General features: G+C 47.0%; 1 protein-coding gene across 1 annotated transcript; it reads left to right on the top strand.

The window, feature by feature from the left end:
• Positions 1-9,094: 9,094 nt before the first annotated feature.
• Positions 9,095-9,679, top strand: LOC121045905 (the record flags this gene model as incomplete). The annotated part of the gene is made up of 1 exon (XM_040499359.2): positions 9,095-9,679. A coding segment is annotated over one exon (552 nt), but the record flags the coding sequence as incomplete, so codon positions are not given.
• Between the last annotated feature and the right edge of the window lie 5,594 nt (positions 9,680-15,273).

The raw sequence follows: 15,273 nt of genomic DNA, 5'->3' as shown, positions 1-15,273 counted from the left end.
CGCTTGGCACGCCGCAGGTCACCGAGCTTGTCCTCCCAAGCTCTTATAAGCGCTGTTGTTTCGCGGTCAAACCACTGGGTCTTCTCTTTCGCAGCTGCCTGCGGCGCTTGTGGCTCCTTCGGAAGAAACTTCGAAGTTCGAACAAAACGTAACAAAACCGAGAAGAAATGCGAAAAAGATGGGCGACGCAGGCGAAGTGGCTGTGTCTACAGGGCTAAAAAGTAGCCGCTTGCAATTATGTGACAAGCCGCGCTTCAAATCTAGCATAAAAGAATGCATACATAAAAACAAACACAAATAAATAACTTTTAGTTGGGGTATACTTTGAATAACGTAATCACATTTGTGTTTTTGTTTCCTTGGGGCCTGGGGTAGAGGCTACACATTTGGCCCGTGACCCAATGGGAATGAGTTCCGCCGAACCCCTTCGGTGGCAAATGACATTCGCAGCGAATGCCATTCGTGCAGGCTGAGTAGCACCAGTCGAATGACACTTGGGGCGAATGTCGTTTGTTGTAAATGGCATTCGAGTTGCCCGTGTGGCACGGGCATAAAACGATAGTAACCTATGAGTTAGTAGTCATAGCTAATTCGCAGATATGAACGGATCAAATTGAGTGACTCTGAATTTAAATGAATGGCGTTGGAATTGAATTGTTGACAAGTTGGATTAGATTCATTGACACGTGGATTAAATTGGTGTAGAGCAGGATTAAATCAAGGGACACTCGGATTAAAAAAGCTCGCATTAGGATTGTTATGAGCGGGAACACCTAGTATTTGCATGTTGCGGACTCAAGCTCACCGGAAGAAAATCGAAGTGGAAAATCTGGCCTAACATCATCCATTTTTGTGACTTTCGCTTGGTGTGAACCGATGCAGAAAACGTAGCTTCACATAGGAAGGTCATTTCAAATGACAGCAACAGCCTTACTTCTCGCACATGTCAGGGCGTTACGATAGCACTCACAAACTGGTGAAGGTGCGTTACGACAACACTTGTTGCAAAGATGTGTTGCAGAAACGCTCAAGCAGTGCTTCGTCTTTCGGCGGCCTTTTGTGTAATTAATTATTCAGCGTGTGTTGGTACGGAGATGGCGAGAGTCTTCTTTCATTCTTTCTTTTATAGGACTACAATTGTTCTTGAACCGATGTCCTCAACTTGCTTGGTAGCTTCACTTCGGAAGACTCTTCAAAAGTGTTCAGCTAGATAAATGAGAAATCGATACTGCCATGCACATTGAAGATTGCGACAGCTTCTACCATAAAAAGACAGGTTCAGTTGGCCATTTAGATGTCCTCGAACATCCGCAGACCCCACTGAAGGCTCTCGAGACCATTGGGGGTCCGCGGATTGCAGTTTGAGAACCGCTGTTCTAGAGGCACATGAAGCCGTGTGGAACGCGGTACAACATGTTTTGGCACGTGGTGTTCCAGATTTCATCCTACTGTTGGCCCTGCCACACGATCTCTTGTTCCTCCCCAACTTTCTCGGCCATCACGGCCTCGGCGCGTGCACTAAAAAGGTAATTTCAACTGAACAACAAACATCGCAATGCTCCCCGGGAATATTTTAGATGGCATTCATAAACTACCAATCAGCATGGCTGAGCCTCGATTAAAAAAAATTTAACACGATTAATCGACACCCTTTAGTCACCCCTCAGTCGATTAATTATTCGATTCATCGGTTTCGTTCATTCCCGTGAAAAATAGCCTTTAAAAAAGTCAAAATTAAAGTGTTCACTTTGGCTGAATCTGCGATAAACGGCGCAATGTAAAATTTTGGATTTAAATCAATCTTGATGTGTAGTTGAGAACAGTCAAAAGACACCCACACGCAAATTATTAGTTCAGCCGCAGAAGCAACGAAGTTCGTTGATATTCGCTGGCATAAGCAGACTCCTTTCATTGTTCACAGTAGTCTCTGCCGCGCTAAGCTGACATTCGCATGGCATCGAAGTGGCCGGGACAAGTGTAATCTGCTCCGCTTGTTTAAAGTTACAAACCTCGTCCCTACAGTTTACTTTAGGTCAAAATTTCACCTAAAGTTTGCCTCCATGGAGCTGTACTTATACACGTCTGCGTAGTGAAAGCGTTTACGTTTTACTTTTCTTTGTTTATCAAAACTGGTTAAAAATTAATCGAGATAAATGCATTCATCGAGTAATCGGTAGGTTAATCGATTAAACACCCAGCCCTGTCAATAAGCAGTAATCAAACTTTTGGACGCGTATAGTTTTTATTCAACAGCTCTACTTTTTTTGCATTGAATTTTGGCCACGTTCACGAAATTATCAATTTCCGCTTTTCTTCACAAAAGATCAATGTTCCTGAGGACTGTAATGACCTGGGTATCACAGAACACACATAAATTAGAATTTTTATGTGTGTTTGAAAGCTCTTTATTCCACAAAATTTCTCAGAAAGTTGCCCACGTGTAAACTCTAAGCCCTGACGTCATCGCAACCATGCTGGTGTCCATTCCTACTGTTCTTGTCAAGAAAAACAAATGCAATGATGCAAAATGTATGTTGCATATGGTCCCGCGCTCAGCAGCAAGGCCATCATAATGGCCACTGATGTGACGTTAATGTAAGTCTTGTGTTGCATTTAGTGCACAACTAGTACAATACTGTCAAAGCTGTTGGTTCGAGCGTGTGGCTTCATCTTGAGCTTCAATACCTTGTGCTCTCGAGCAAATGGAACATAAAGTTAAGTCACGCGCTCGTGCCGGCACATTGACAGCGTCGTGCATTAAAGGGCTAGGGCTACGGAAACGAAATATTTGCTCTTATTTCATTGTTTATATGCGATCTATGTTGTGCCGGCAACCCAGAAACACTAGTCTAGACTAGTGTTTCTGGGCTACCAACAGAAGAGTCAAGAACACCAATTTTAAAAAGAATTAGCAAATTTTCAAATGGCGCCTGTTGGCGGTTTATTAAGCTCCGTTGCAATGCCGCCAGGTCACGAGTTCCCAAGAAGCAGCGCCAGTTCGCGGCAGTATTGCTCGCTCGTGGTGTTCTTTGCTTCTTAATGCGAATTGACGGGGAAGGCCAACGCGTTTACTACGTTGAATATGTTAAAGCTTCCACAAGATCGCCGTTCTCTGCAGACGTTAGATAGGAGCCTGATCTGAGGAATAGGAAAGGGGGGGGGGGTCTCTGTTAGGGCTTGTATCGTATTGCGGTATACAAGATAGCCACGCGGTGAAGCGAAGAAGTGCTCATTTCTTCACGTCTCGAAGGAACTGCTCGACGGTCTTTCCTTCTGCCTGGATCCTTTTCCGGAACATGTACCGCTCGTAAATTTCGTCCGTCTGAGCGTCCCAGTAACTGTCGAACTTGTTTACGACAGTCTCGTAGTTGTTAGCGCTTTCCCCTTCGGCGAACGTAAAATTATTGAAGACCTCAACGGCTTGCCGTGTGGCTCCGTTACGGTGAAGTATATATCTCCAGCTTTTGCTTGAAAAAGTTCCAGTTCTGGTCCACGTCACCTGTCGTACGAAGTGGGTCTGGCGGTTTGAGTAGGTCATTTCTTTAGGCTGTTGCTTCCTAAGCGCTTACTTGTGGCGACGTGTCGTGGGATGGTCCGACCACTTTTGACACCATGTATAGTTGTTTATTCTTACGAGATAATTATCAGGTCGATGTTATGTGCCGGTGTGTCCAGCGTGTCTCCTTTCAGTCCAAAGGCTGCGAACGATGTCCCGGGTGCTCGTGTTGGTCGCGCGAGCACCTCGCCTCACCGCTTGGCTATCTTGTATACCGCAATACGATACAAGGCTAACCATACCCCCAGCCCCCCTTCTCTCCAGATGCGCTATGAATAACGCGCTCAAATATGGCACCCAGTGATTACCTTATATACATATGCATAGTTTGCAGGTGTCGCCATTGCTTGGTACTGACTTATATCTGCTTACTGGTTCCCTAAGCTACTACTACTGCGGTGTGAAACTAACTCGGTGAGCCGAATGCTCGTGGCACATGAAATACCGGCATGGCCGCGAATGACCTTTACGGGCAAGCTATGTATTGGCACCCTGCGTTCGCTAGCAGCCGCTACCGATCGCCCAGCGAACAGTGCCGCGCGCGGCCACTTTTGAGTCGGCGTATGGAGAGCGGTAGATCTCCGCCGCCACTCACGCTGCTTCCGTGCTTCCGCCAATGTGGTAGCCCAAGCAGGCATGTCGACCTTGCCACACCCACTGGTGTATCACTTGGAGTTGAGCTGCGACTCCTGTGATTGCCGAAGTCGCTTCCCGGTGAGAACGCGCGACGCCGCCGCGAGAGGCGCGTGTATCGGCACTGAGTTAGATCTCCAGCGTACCCATAGGCCGGCGTACAGTCCTCAGATATTAATAGGCGAAACTGTTACGCGTTGGCACCACCAAGCAGCAACGCTCGCCACTAAGTACCCTTGGCCATGCAGGAACTCTTGACGTCACGAGCGCGATACGCATTGCGCTTCTGGCTGGCCTTCTTTGGAGTCAAAGCTAGGCTTCAGAGACGGCCACAAGGCAGAAGCTCACGGACACGTCATTTCGTTTCCGTACCGGTACAAAAACGTAATTCAAAATATACGAAATTCGTTCCGAAATGGGTGAAAGATGACTTATGATATCCGTAAATTACAAACGCACGTTCGTATTTTGAACGGACGGATATATTTTTCGTTTCAAGCATCCGATTCCAGAGAGCGCTTCGAAATCGGCCATCGAGGCGTGCGATGCGTCATGGGAACTCCGTCGCAATCGTGACGTCAGGCTCCTTAGTACAGCCAAAGGCTGGTATGATTTTGAGCGCCGCCACGCGGTGACTTTTGCGTGTAACAATCTCGCGTTTCAGAGTGGCGGAGAACTGCACCGCTGCACAGCTGCACGACAAGATCGTCGTTCTTTGTAGACGTTAGGAGGAGCTTGATCTGAGGATGCGGGGACCAATGCCAGGCCAACCAAATCCTTCCCCCCGGAGACGCTGTGAATAGCGTTATCAAATATGGTTCGCTACTTACAGTTATTTCTACATACTTCTTTCCTCCAGCTACTACTACTGCGGTGTGAAACTAACACGGTGAACCGAACGCTCGTGGCACATAAAATACCGGCATGGCCGAATGACCTTACGGGCATCTATGGGTATTCACTGGCCGCCATGGCCTCTGTTTGCTTCACCCTATCGTTCTTTTCTTTTTATCTCAACCTTCATCACCGTATGAGAGCAATCCCGCCCCGACCACGCGCACCGTGGGCTCAGGGCACGGTGGCTTAGGGCCGGCTTTCTAGAAGCAGCGTTTAGCTCAGCTAAGACAGGGTGAAAGAAAACACTGCCAAAGCTAGCGCATGCACGGAGTGGCGTCTCAAGTTCAGTCTCAATCGCTCGAGTACGAGGCTTGGCAGGCTTTCTTTCACCCAGTCTCAGCTAAGACGCTGTTTAAGCAAGATGGCCCCAGACTTTTGGCAAAGGCTGTAGATGCAAGGGGCGTACCAGATTGATCTACACTTTATTTTTTTGCTGCCGATACCGGCTACTTAGAAGTCGGCAGATGTAAATGCACTTGCACCACCTGTGGGGCGATCTTTCCATGCACTGCTAAAACCACTATTTGGAAGAGCATCGCACCTCCACCTGGACAGCAGCTTGCAGCTCATAAATGACCACGAGATGGCATCTTCGCAAGGATTGTTTCGTGGCTCCAAAAGGGTGATATAAAACTGGGGACCAGATCGGGCCGTACCCATGCATGACCGAGCGCCCGACGACGATGAGGAGGGCGCGTTCTTCATGGCTCTCAGGTCGGCGGGAATCGTGGGCCCCGTGCGCCCGCGGCCAGTCGACCTGCTGGATGTTCGGATAATTGTGTTTGGCATAGCGTTAACGAACCCAGTGCGGCAGGCGCTCTCGACGGTAACCGTTGGCCGCGGGATGGGACGCCGGGCGGACGGGTTTTCTCTGGGCATCAGGTTGCCTTTAACCACCGGTGCCGTACGCGAAGGCAGGTGAACCCTCTACGACCCCTTTTATGTATGTATATATCCCCAGAGTGTTTATTTTAGTGACCAGGAATGAAGCATTGGTTTTTGTGCTGGCATACTTCCGCGATAATGATAATGATGGTGCTAATAATACTAACAACAATAATAATAATAATAATAATAATGTGTATTGTATGTGCTTTAAGTATATCTATGTAAAGTAATGGGGCCATCAAAGCCGTAAAGGCTTGTAGGACTAGCCCCCAAGAATATTAAGGTCAATACAGACCTTAATACAGGATGAAAGCCCGAACGCGTGACGAAAGGAAATATGCACACGCAGGGGAATACGGCACAACGTGCAGAGCTCGCGGTAAGTGAAAAAATCAAAAGAAAATTGTATCGGCATGTTAAAGGGATACTTCAACGAAATTTGAAATATACCCGTCGTGTTCAGAAATAGGCTGAATATGGTCCACAATAGCCGTAAATGACAATCGCGCGTTCGCATTTTGCGCCTGATTGCTGCATTTTTCGTTTAAACGGCCCACTCTGGTAGCGTGACACCCAGCGCAATCGTAACGTAGATTGTCTCAGGACGAGCAAACCTGCGGCGAGGCTGACGTCGACGGGATGTCCTAACCGTTCCAGCCACCGAAGCAGCCGAAGGCAACACCACTTAGAATAATCAAAGCCTCCGCATCGCCTCCTCCCCCTTCATGAAATGTCATCACAGTCGGATCGCGCTAAAGGCTATTGGGCCCGAGTCCGACCTTCGACGCACTGATTGAACACGAGCCCCGGCCGAACACTGACGCAGCACTCGTGCCCAATCTCAGGCCCCGATCGATCCGACTGTGATGATGGCCGAAGCAAACCCGATGGGGCCATTGCAACTAACCCCAACGCTGCTTTTGTACGAATTTTCAGCGGCGGGTTAATCTTCTATAGACCTTTTTATCCTCCCTCGCATGGGCGCTGCCAAGTTGGAATCACGTGACGCGGCAGCCATTAGGTTGCTTCAACTTGCTGCTCCGCTCTCCCCTCCGCGCCTTGGCGGATGCGTTGTATTCGTGTTTTTCGTCACGTTTCACCGCGCTTTCTTGTCTTACTTCGGAAACTGTACTCCGACACGTCTACACAACGACTGAGACATCGCGAGGGTTTAAAGGTCCTAATGAAACCGAGGTTTGTTTACTAATAGTGACGGAACATTCTCAGTAAGAAGCGCGTATATTTTTATCGCGCATTTAGGATTGGAAGGCTTCAAAAATGCTCAGCGCAAGGAGTCAATCTGTGTTTTCTGAAAGTATAGTTCTTTGTAATCATAATATATCTAAAACAGTTTCTTTTGATTATGTGAGGAAACTCGCGGAGGGGATAGACAACGAACGTTTAACTTGTATTTTATCTGAGCGTAAAAGTAATTGTACGTCGACATCTGGCGATTGTTTTGTTCATAATATCACACATACTTGTGTTTGAGGTTCTCAATCTTTTTTGTAACGTAAACATTCGGCTGGTCGGTTTACCTATGAAGCTTAAAAAAATGTATGCCGTACTGGCTCCCATTTCGACAGTCATTTGAGTGATTTATTGATTATGTTTAGATAACCAGTGCCATTTACTTAATTAATCTTAGCACAAAGGTTGAGTCTTCCCGCGTAAGAGACTACCACAGACACTTAACAGTAGCGAGTTTCAGGATAGTGTGCACAAAGAAATAACATCGTTTCTATTTGCGAATCCAAAACGCGGTTTGGGTTCGGCGCATGCGCAATAACGACAATGCCTTTTTTCCTTTTTTTTTTTTTTTTTTTGCGTACGCTGTTTTATTTTTTGCCTGTATCTGGAGTCCGCAATAATTGACGCCGAAGGAAAAAGAAAAAAAAAAAGAGCCTTCTGCCTAACAATCACTTGTGTCTAGGATTGTCGATGGCGAATAGAGGTTTACTTTTTGTGGATGGCGACGCGGAAATTTACAAAGCGAATCTCTTCAAACAAATAAATATTTGTTCACACAAGCCCGTGAAGTGGTGCCTAGCGCTAGAATTCAGTCAAACTTTCCGAAATATTTCTCTTCCTGCGCCCTTTAATTATTTGGCCAATTTTACGGAAGGCAAATGCCAGATTTAATTTGACGGAACTGTCACTTATTCTTGAGTAAGCAAATGTTCATATAAAAATAATTTATTTCCCAGGGCCAATATCGTGAAATGCTGCTCATGAGTACTTAGGGGGGTTGATAATTAAGAAATTTCCTACTCGGCCTGTCAAAACATAGTCGAGTACTGACTTAAAAAAAAGGCCGAGACGATACTACTCGGCTATATCAATTATCTGCGTCACCACACGATATGCTTTTAGCCTGCGAAGTTCACTAAAGGTTGGGTGCCCACGAAAAGCGAACAGTGAGTAGTAAACTCGTGAGTTCATCTGTTCTGGCCGATTCAGCACATTGATAAGCAAACTGTCGATATGCTTCTTTATATTCCCGTGTTAGTCTCTTCATTAGTTTGTTTTTCTAGAAACTGGTATCATCGGGCGCGGCCGAAGACGATGGTAATCTTCCCTGTACATCAGTCAGGCGTTTCGCAACCGACCATAATCAGATACACCAAAGGAGTTGGTCAAAAAGCCCGCAGTTTAGGCTAAAATAAAATACACCTCGTAGCCCTCAAAGTGGTTCAATACCACGGTTTCATTGGTTGTGCGCTACAAAGAAAATATTCGTATCACAAAATTAGACAAAAACTACGTAAAACAGCATCATAGCCGAGTTCACGTTGAAACCGAAACCAACCAAATTGAAGCAACCTAATGGCGCCGAGTGCGTCAACGCCCTCTATCCGCCGGTGAGGCGAGGGACAATAGGCTTCTTGCATTGACGTCACATCGCACACTTTTGAACACCAAGTAAGAGGAGGAGAGGGAAGCTGCTTTTGTAAGAATTTTGAGTGACGGGTTAATCTTCTATAATCTTCTGGGGGGAGAATAGCGACTTCTGTCGCTATTCTCCCCCCAGCACTGCGCAAAGGTGACGTAAACTGTCGCTACTCTGAAGAATACTTACTCAGTGGCTCAAAGTCCTAACGATGGGAGTTGGGTAGGTAGTTGACTAGGCAGAAGGACAACAACTGTTGCAAATCTGGTTTCTTACTATGCACAGTGCTGGGGAACGAGATTTACTCCACAACCAAAAGTGAGCGCGTCAGCGCCTTTCTGACTGCCCAGGTTGTCAAGTTCAAGAAGTCCATGTTCCACTTCCTCGTGAGCTACGACAAGGGCATCTTTGGCTTCGGGCGCAGACGCTTCTGGAGGCTGACGCTCAACGAGGAATCGCTGCACCTTAGGGTGGCGGTCAACGCGAGCAATCGCATCCGTGGTTATGCGGGGCTCCAGGAGGACACCAAGGGCGTTCCGGTGTTACGCTGGCTCATTGCAAACGATGGTGAAACAGCGAAGCAACTGCTGTTCAACATTCTTGCAGACTCTCATGCATTCAGAGAACACGGAGTGTGGCTCGCACTCTATGTGCGCAGTCACATTGCAAGCGAACTGCTGAAGCATTTGGATACGAGCAGACTGCAGCCATGGATGCTGGTCTTCAATCGGAAAGAGCCTTTCCTGCATTACAGGAACATTGTCGTGTTCACCTACATTTGATAATGGAGCAGTTGTTCCAGTTTTGTTCTTTCCCGGATAACTTAGGTTTTTTGTCTTTAAATTTGCAAGTATACATGTTTTCAAGTACGGACTCAGGGCACCGGCCATCTTGCTCCCTTGGGGTGCGCTTGAGCTAGTCCATAATCTGATTGTGACGCCGCAATTGGATTATGACACGCCCAAGCGCACCCCAACTGAACAAGATGGCGACGACCTAAGCCTATACTCGCAAACGTGTGTACCACTGCAGTATACACGACATACAGCGCTCAAGGAAACTAAATGGACCAGAGGAGCAGATGGCCTAGCAAATACAATAATAATGTCTTTATAGAGACTCAAGCGGTGCATAGAGTAACCAAATGACAGAGCCATTGGCTACTCTAGGCTAACTGCACATGCTAGTTGTATACCCCAGTGTAACTGGATGTGCTCTGTAAGCAGAGCACACGGAGTTACCCTAGCAAGGCCCCGAGCACGGTCGGTGTATTTGGTACCACTGAGCATCATACATACACAGATAAAATATAATGTATGTAGTTGAGCAGGAAACATATCGATGATAATGAGCAGTACCATGAAGCTGGCAGGTTCGATCAAAGAACAAATTAAGCAAGTTTCAAAGATTAATTTATCGTCGTCTAAGAACATCCATGGCTGCAAGTTTGCTTACGCTGGAGAATAATGCAATTCTCCCGTGTGTGATCTCCTCACTGGTCGTCACATTGCGACAGATTTTATGAATGCAGCTGCCATTAGTGAGATGAATAATTTATTTACTCCTGCTAAAAAAGAAAACACACGCTGATGGCAATGAATGATTAGATAATAACAAAAGTTGTCAACATTTTTCCACTTCCTGTGGCGAGATGCTTCCAGTGTTTCTGGTGGCCTTCTTGGAAAAGTCTAGATGACGATGGTCTTGGATTTCTTGGTACCACTGCAGGAAATTGTGGAAGTTGTCGATGTAATGCATGATTGGAGATGCACCATTACTAAAGATTTTTTCTTAGCAAAACCTACCTCTGTGTCTGGGGTGTTCCCAAACCTCTGCTTCCTTTTCAGGAGACGCTCCTTTTCCTCCAACTGTAAAAGATGTATTTATTGAGCATGTTGATACCAACTTTAGACATATTTAAACATATATAGACAGTGTAAAACGAGGCCAAAATCGGCAGTGGGGGCAAAAATGAAATCTTTAAGAAAGACACATAACACTGTGTACTAGACTATGCGTCAGCACCCCCCCCCCCCCCCCCCGCCCTTTACCCCCAATATTCACCATAAATGTATACATAAATAATGTTCAAGGGCAACTGTAAACAAACTTACTACAATTGCTTGCTGAAAAATGCATGTTGCATCTGGTTTTGTAATCTTTTATACACATAGTGTTTTGCAGGGCAATAAAATAATGTTTGATGAAGAACCCGAACCTAAAGTCATTCTCACAATGTCGTTTAGAGACCAAATACTGGTCAAGTCATCTTAGCAGGTGGAGTGACTATTGTAAGTAGCAAGTCAAGAATTCAGGAGAAGATTCGTCCAGAAGGGTTGTGCATCCATGTCAAGTCCTCCTGCCGTCGCTGCCCAGGAAATACATCTGCCAATGTGAGTCGTCCGCTTCATGACACCGCAGCAAAACTCACCACTAATCAAGGGAGACGACAATAGGTAATTTTAGCCAACTGTTATCGTGTTCTGCATATAGCACTGCTGGAGCCTTTGAAGAATGCTTCAAAGGCTCCAGCAGTGTGGTATGCAGAATGCGGTAACGGACTGCTAAAAGTCCTTATTGTCATGTGGCAGCACAGGAAACTGCACGACATGCACAACAAAAAAAATGATCAGACGATTTTCTATAGGTGGTCCAAGTCACCAGGTTCGATCTAAAATGGAGCGTAAAAATCGACGCCTGCACGTAGCAATCTAAACTTTTCGACAAAGGTGTATTTTACAGGTCGGTTTTTTCTTGTAAAATTACAAAGCGTAGTTCTCTTTTTGTAAAAAATAAGGCCAAGAAACTTGTCAGGGTCTACGGCGGGCAGCGACGCAGATGACAGGGGCCCAGTAGCGGGGTGTGTTTGGCGTTCGTATTGCTTGATGGCGTCGGGAGCAGCGTCGAAAGGTGCAGCCGACCAGCGAAAGAAAGCAGACGACACGCATAACGAAATTCATTGGCAGCAAAAGCGCCGTCGTTATGCAGATGCATTTTTTTACTATAAGTCTTGATTTTATTGTCCGCATTTATTTTTTTTAATCAAAGGTACATTTCAAAAACATTATGTTCATTTTAATAAACCACGGTGGTCGCGAGCCGTAGCGATAAGGAGGTAGCGCCATCTATCAATATGAATGCAAAACACACCCCGCTACTGGACCCCTGTCGTCTGCGTCGCTGCCCGCCACATACCCTGGCAAGTTTCATGGCCTTATTTTTTACAGAGCTACGTTTTGTAATTTTACAAGAAACAACCGACCTGTGAAATACATCTTCGACGAAAAGTTTAGATTGCTACATGTAGGCGTCGATCTTTATGGTCCATTTTAGATCGAGCCTGGTGACTTGGACCACCCTATATGTCAATGACATATGCGAATGGCAGGACACAATGTCCCAAAGCAGCAGGTGGCCACGACTGTGACTTCATTTATCGACACATTCGCATGGAGTGGAACAAGCTCGCTTGACCATAGTCTCCCCTTCTATCACTGCTTACCAAGTGGGTGACTGCAAACGAGAAGATTGGGCTAGGATGCTACGTTTTACACATAAATAAACACTGCTTCAAAGACGTCATCTCAGTAGGCAGCCCTCATTTATTAACTCAAAAGTCAGAGACAGTAAGCGCACATATCTTATGAATGCTTCAATGGCAAGGACTGCAGCAATTTTGCATAACAGAAACCATTGTGGACAAATGCTGATACTATCCTGTTCCACCATACATGCGATCAAAGCCGATGCAACAAGCACGAGCATGTTGTTTCGAACTATGCTTTCACTTCCAAGCGATCCCACTCAAAGCATTGCACTTGCTTTTGTAGCGTCTCCTTCACTCACACTGATGGGGAAATGCAGCACACCGTCACACTGTTACGACATAACTCGAGGCAAGAGCTAACGGAAAACAAACGAAGAGAACTAAAGTGTTTGGCGAAGCGTCTCGGCAGCTGCCAAACCCAGTCACTCAAGCGGACACGCACATTGAGTACTGCTATGGCGATACGACTTTTGGACACACCGTAACGCAAACAAAAGCGAGTTACAGCACAATTTTGCGACGTAACGGGTATGTAAAAAGCCGAAAATTGCGGCAAGAGGTCTACGTCCGCCTGTGTCGACAACGGCCATGATGCTAGGCAGACTGCCATGTTAAAAAAGTACAGTATAGACCACTTACAATGTAACCGCTTAAGGTGCAGGACCGGGTATAATGCAACTTTTTTAAACCACCGGTTCGCCTCCCATAGAACTCCATGTAATTGCATACCGCTTAAAATGCAGGCGCGCGAAGGGAAATACCGGTTATAGTGCAGTTTCTGGAACAGCCCGCCGACCGCGCCGACCAATCGGCGCAGCAAGCACGCCTTTTCTTGTGAACGCCTGAAGCTTGAGTGGGAATTTTTTTTAATCCTCGCCACAGATTACCACTTGGAAAGACACAAAAGACTTTTTTTTCTCTCTCAGTTCCAGCTTATCATAAATGATACAATATACCCTTTCCGAAATTCAGTCTGGCCACTTCAATAGCTATCATCACCGTCATCTTGACGGTGCTCAAAAGTGCGGCTGGACACACTGTACGAGGGAGACGCCGCCAACGCTGCCATGAACATGTACGGCATCGCAAGCATGAGCTCTACTGCTGCTGGCAGTCTAACAGTCTCGTGGACCAGACGTTTGTCGCCCATTTCAGACTTTCAGCCCGGTCGAGGACTGCGCCTGTGGCAGCATTAACGCAGTCGTCGATGTTACAATCGTTCACTACGCTGTCTTCAGTTGCGACTGCGTGGCACATGAAGTTAGCGGTGAAGTCTTCCATAGCGTTGACAGTGACGATTCTTCGCCGCTTGCATTCTTCTGGCTCGACGTCCCAGGTGCCGCATGTCCACCGGTCAGATCGGCGAATGCGTAGCTTGCCTCTTCACTAGCGGGTTCGCTCATCGCGTCTTGACTGCTCGGATCGGTGATTGCGTCATTCGTCACTCCGGCATCAGCGGCGGAAAACTTCGGTGCTGACGGCGGCGCCTGTCGTACTTGTGGTTTCTTTCTGGGAGGCTTTTTCGCGACATTGAAAGCAAAGATGCTCGGCACTGCTTCCTGTCTGAGGTAACGACGTTTACTAGCGATGTTCGGAATGTAGTCACCCTCTCGAAAGTGTCCTGAGCAAATCTTAGTGTACTTCGTAATGGAGAAGTGCTTGCCTTCGTCACGTTTTATCGCAACAACCCATTTTTTTCGGAGAGCGGGGTCGGATGGGATGGCGAACAAAGATACTTGTAAAGAAAAAAGTATACAAAATTGGCGAGAGGTTACATAAAATGCCCGAATGTTAACATTCTCTCGATACCCCAAGCCCAGCAACATCGCTTCTGTTTACAAAAAGAAAAGGGTGCAGGTGCATGCTCCCTTCCGTCACGCTAGCTCTTGAGAAGCAGCACGAGACGGCTTATATCATTCCATGCTACTAATCTGGCGAAATCTCTTCCGTTTCGATTGTCGCAGCGGTCGCGTGCGTGCACCGCCCAACCGCGAGCCAGAGGCATCCTTGAGTCCTTTTTGCTTACACAGCGGCACACAGCAATGAAAAGCCATCGCAGAAGCAGCGTGTGGCGAAGTATCAGCCGCGCAGCGCCTTCTGTGGCCGCAGTGGTGTCGGTGGTGTAGCGCACGTTGAGCAAGCGCCGATGCGACCATACATGCTATAGTCGGTTACAAGTCAAGAAGGTAGGAGAAGCTCCTCCCACAAGTGTGATGCGCCCGTTACAAATCTCTCCGCAGTCGAAAGAAGAGTTCGCTGGAGACGCTCCTTGTTCCACTTCAATGGATTCCCACTTGTCTCCGATCCCACTTTTTAAGAAAGCGACCTTTGTATTCATCGGAGAGGGAACCGAGCCCCTGAAAGCAGCCTTTGTATCCATCGGAGGGGAAGCTAATCCCCGAAAGTCGTATTTGTTTCCGTCGGTGGGGGAGAACTCTAATCTCCCTCTCCTGGCTTCCACAATGCTAAGTCAAAGTCGAAAGATAAAGCAAATATGTACAGAAAGGCAAGACCCTCTTCGCGCGTTGGCCGCGACGTCACGGAAACGGTGGGACGCTATTGGATGCGGAGGTGGCGGAGGGATATCTGATTCCCTTTGAGGGGCATTTGCCGCTACCTTCTTAACCTGTAACTGACTATAATGGCGGACGCACGCCGCGCCAGGCCCACCTGCGAAGCTTTGCAACCGTTCCGGTAGATGGCGCTGAATTTGTAAAAGGGTCTATTGATGGACTGAAGGTGAGAAATACAATACTCACATCCTTGGCCACGGTCGAAACACTCTGTCCAAACCGCTCTGCCCTTTTCTTCAGTTGTACCAGGTTGACGGGCTAAGCGAAACGAAATGATGAAGCAATCAAC

The sequence above is a fragment of the Ixodes scapularis genome, unplaced genomic scaffold (assembly GCF_016920785.2).
Source record: "Ixodes scapularis isolate PalLabHiFi unplaced genomic scaffold, ASM1692078v2 ptg005758l_1__unscaffolded, whole genome shotgun sequence".
NCBI lineage: Eukaryota > Metazoa > Arthropoda > Arachnida > Ixodida > Ixodidae > Ixodes > Ixodes scapularis.
Note: the sequence above shows the minus strand (reverse complement) of the source record. Positions and strands in the feature narration are given on the sequence as shown.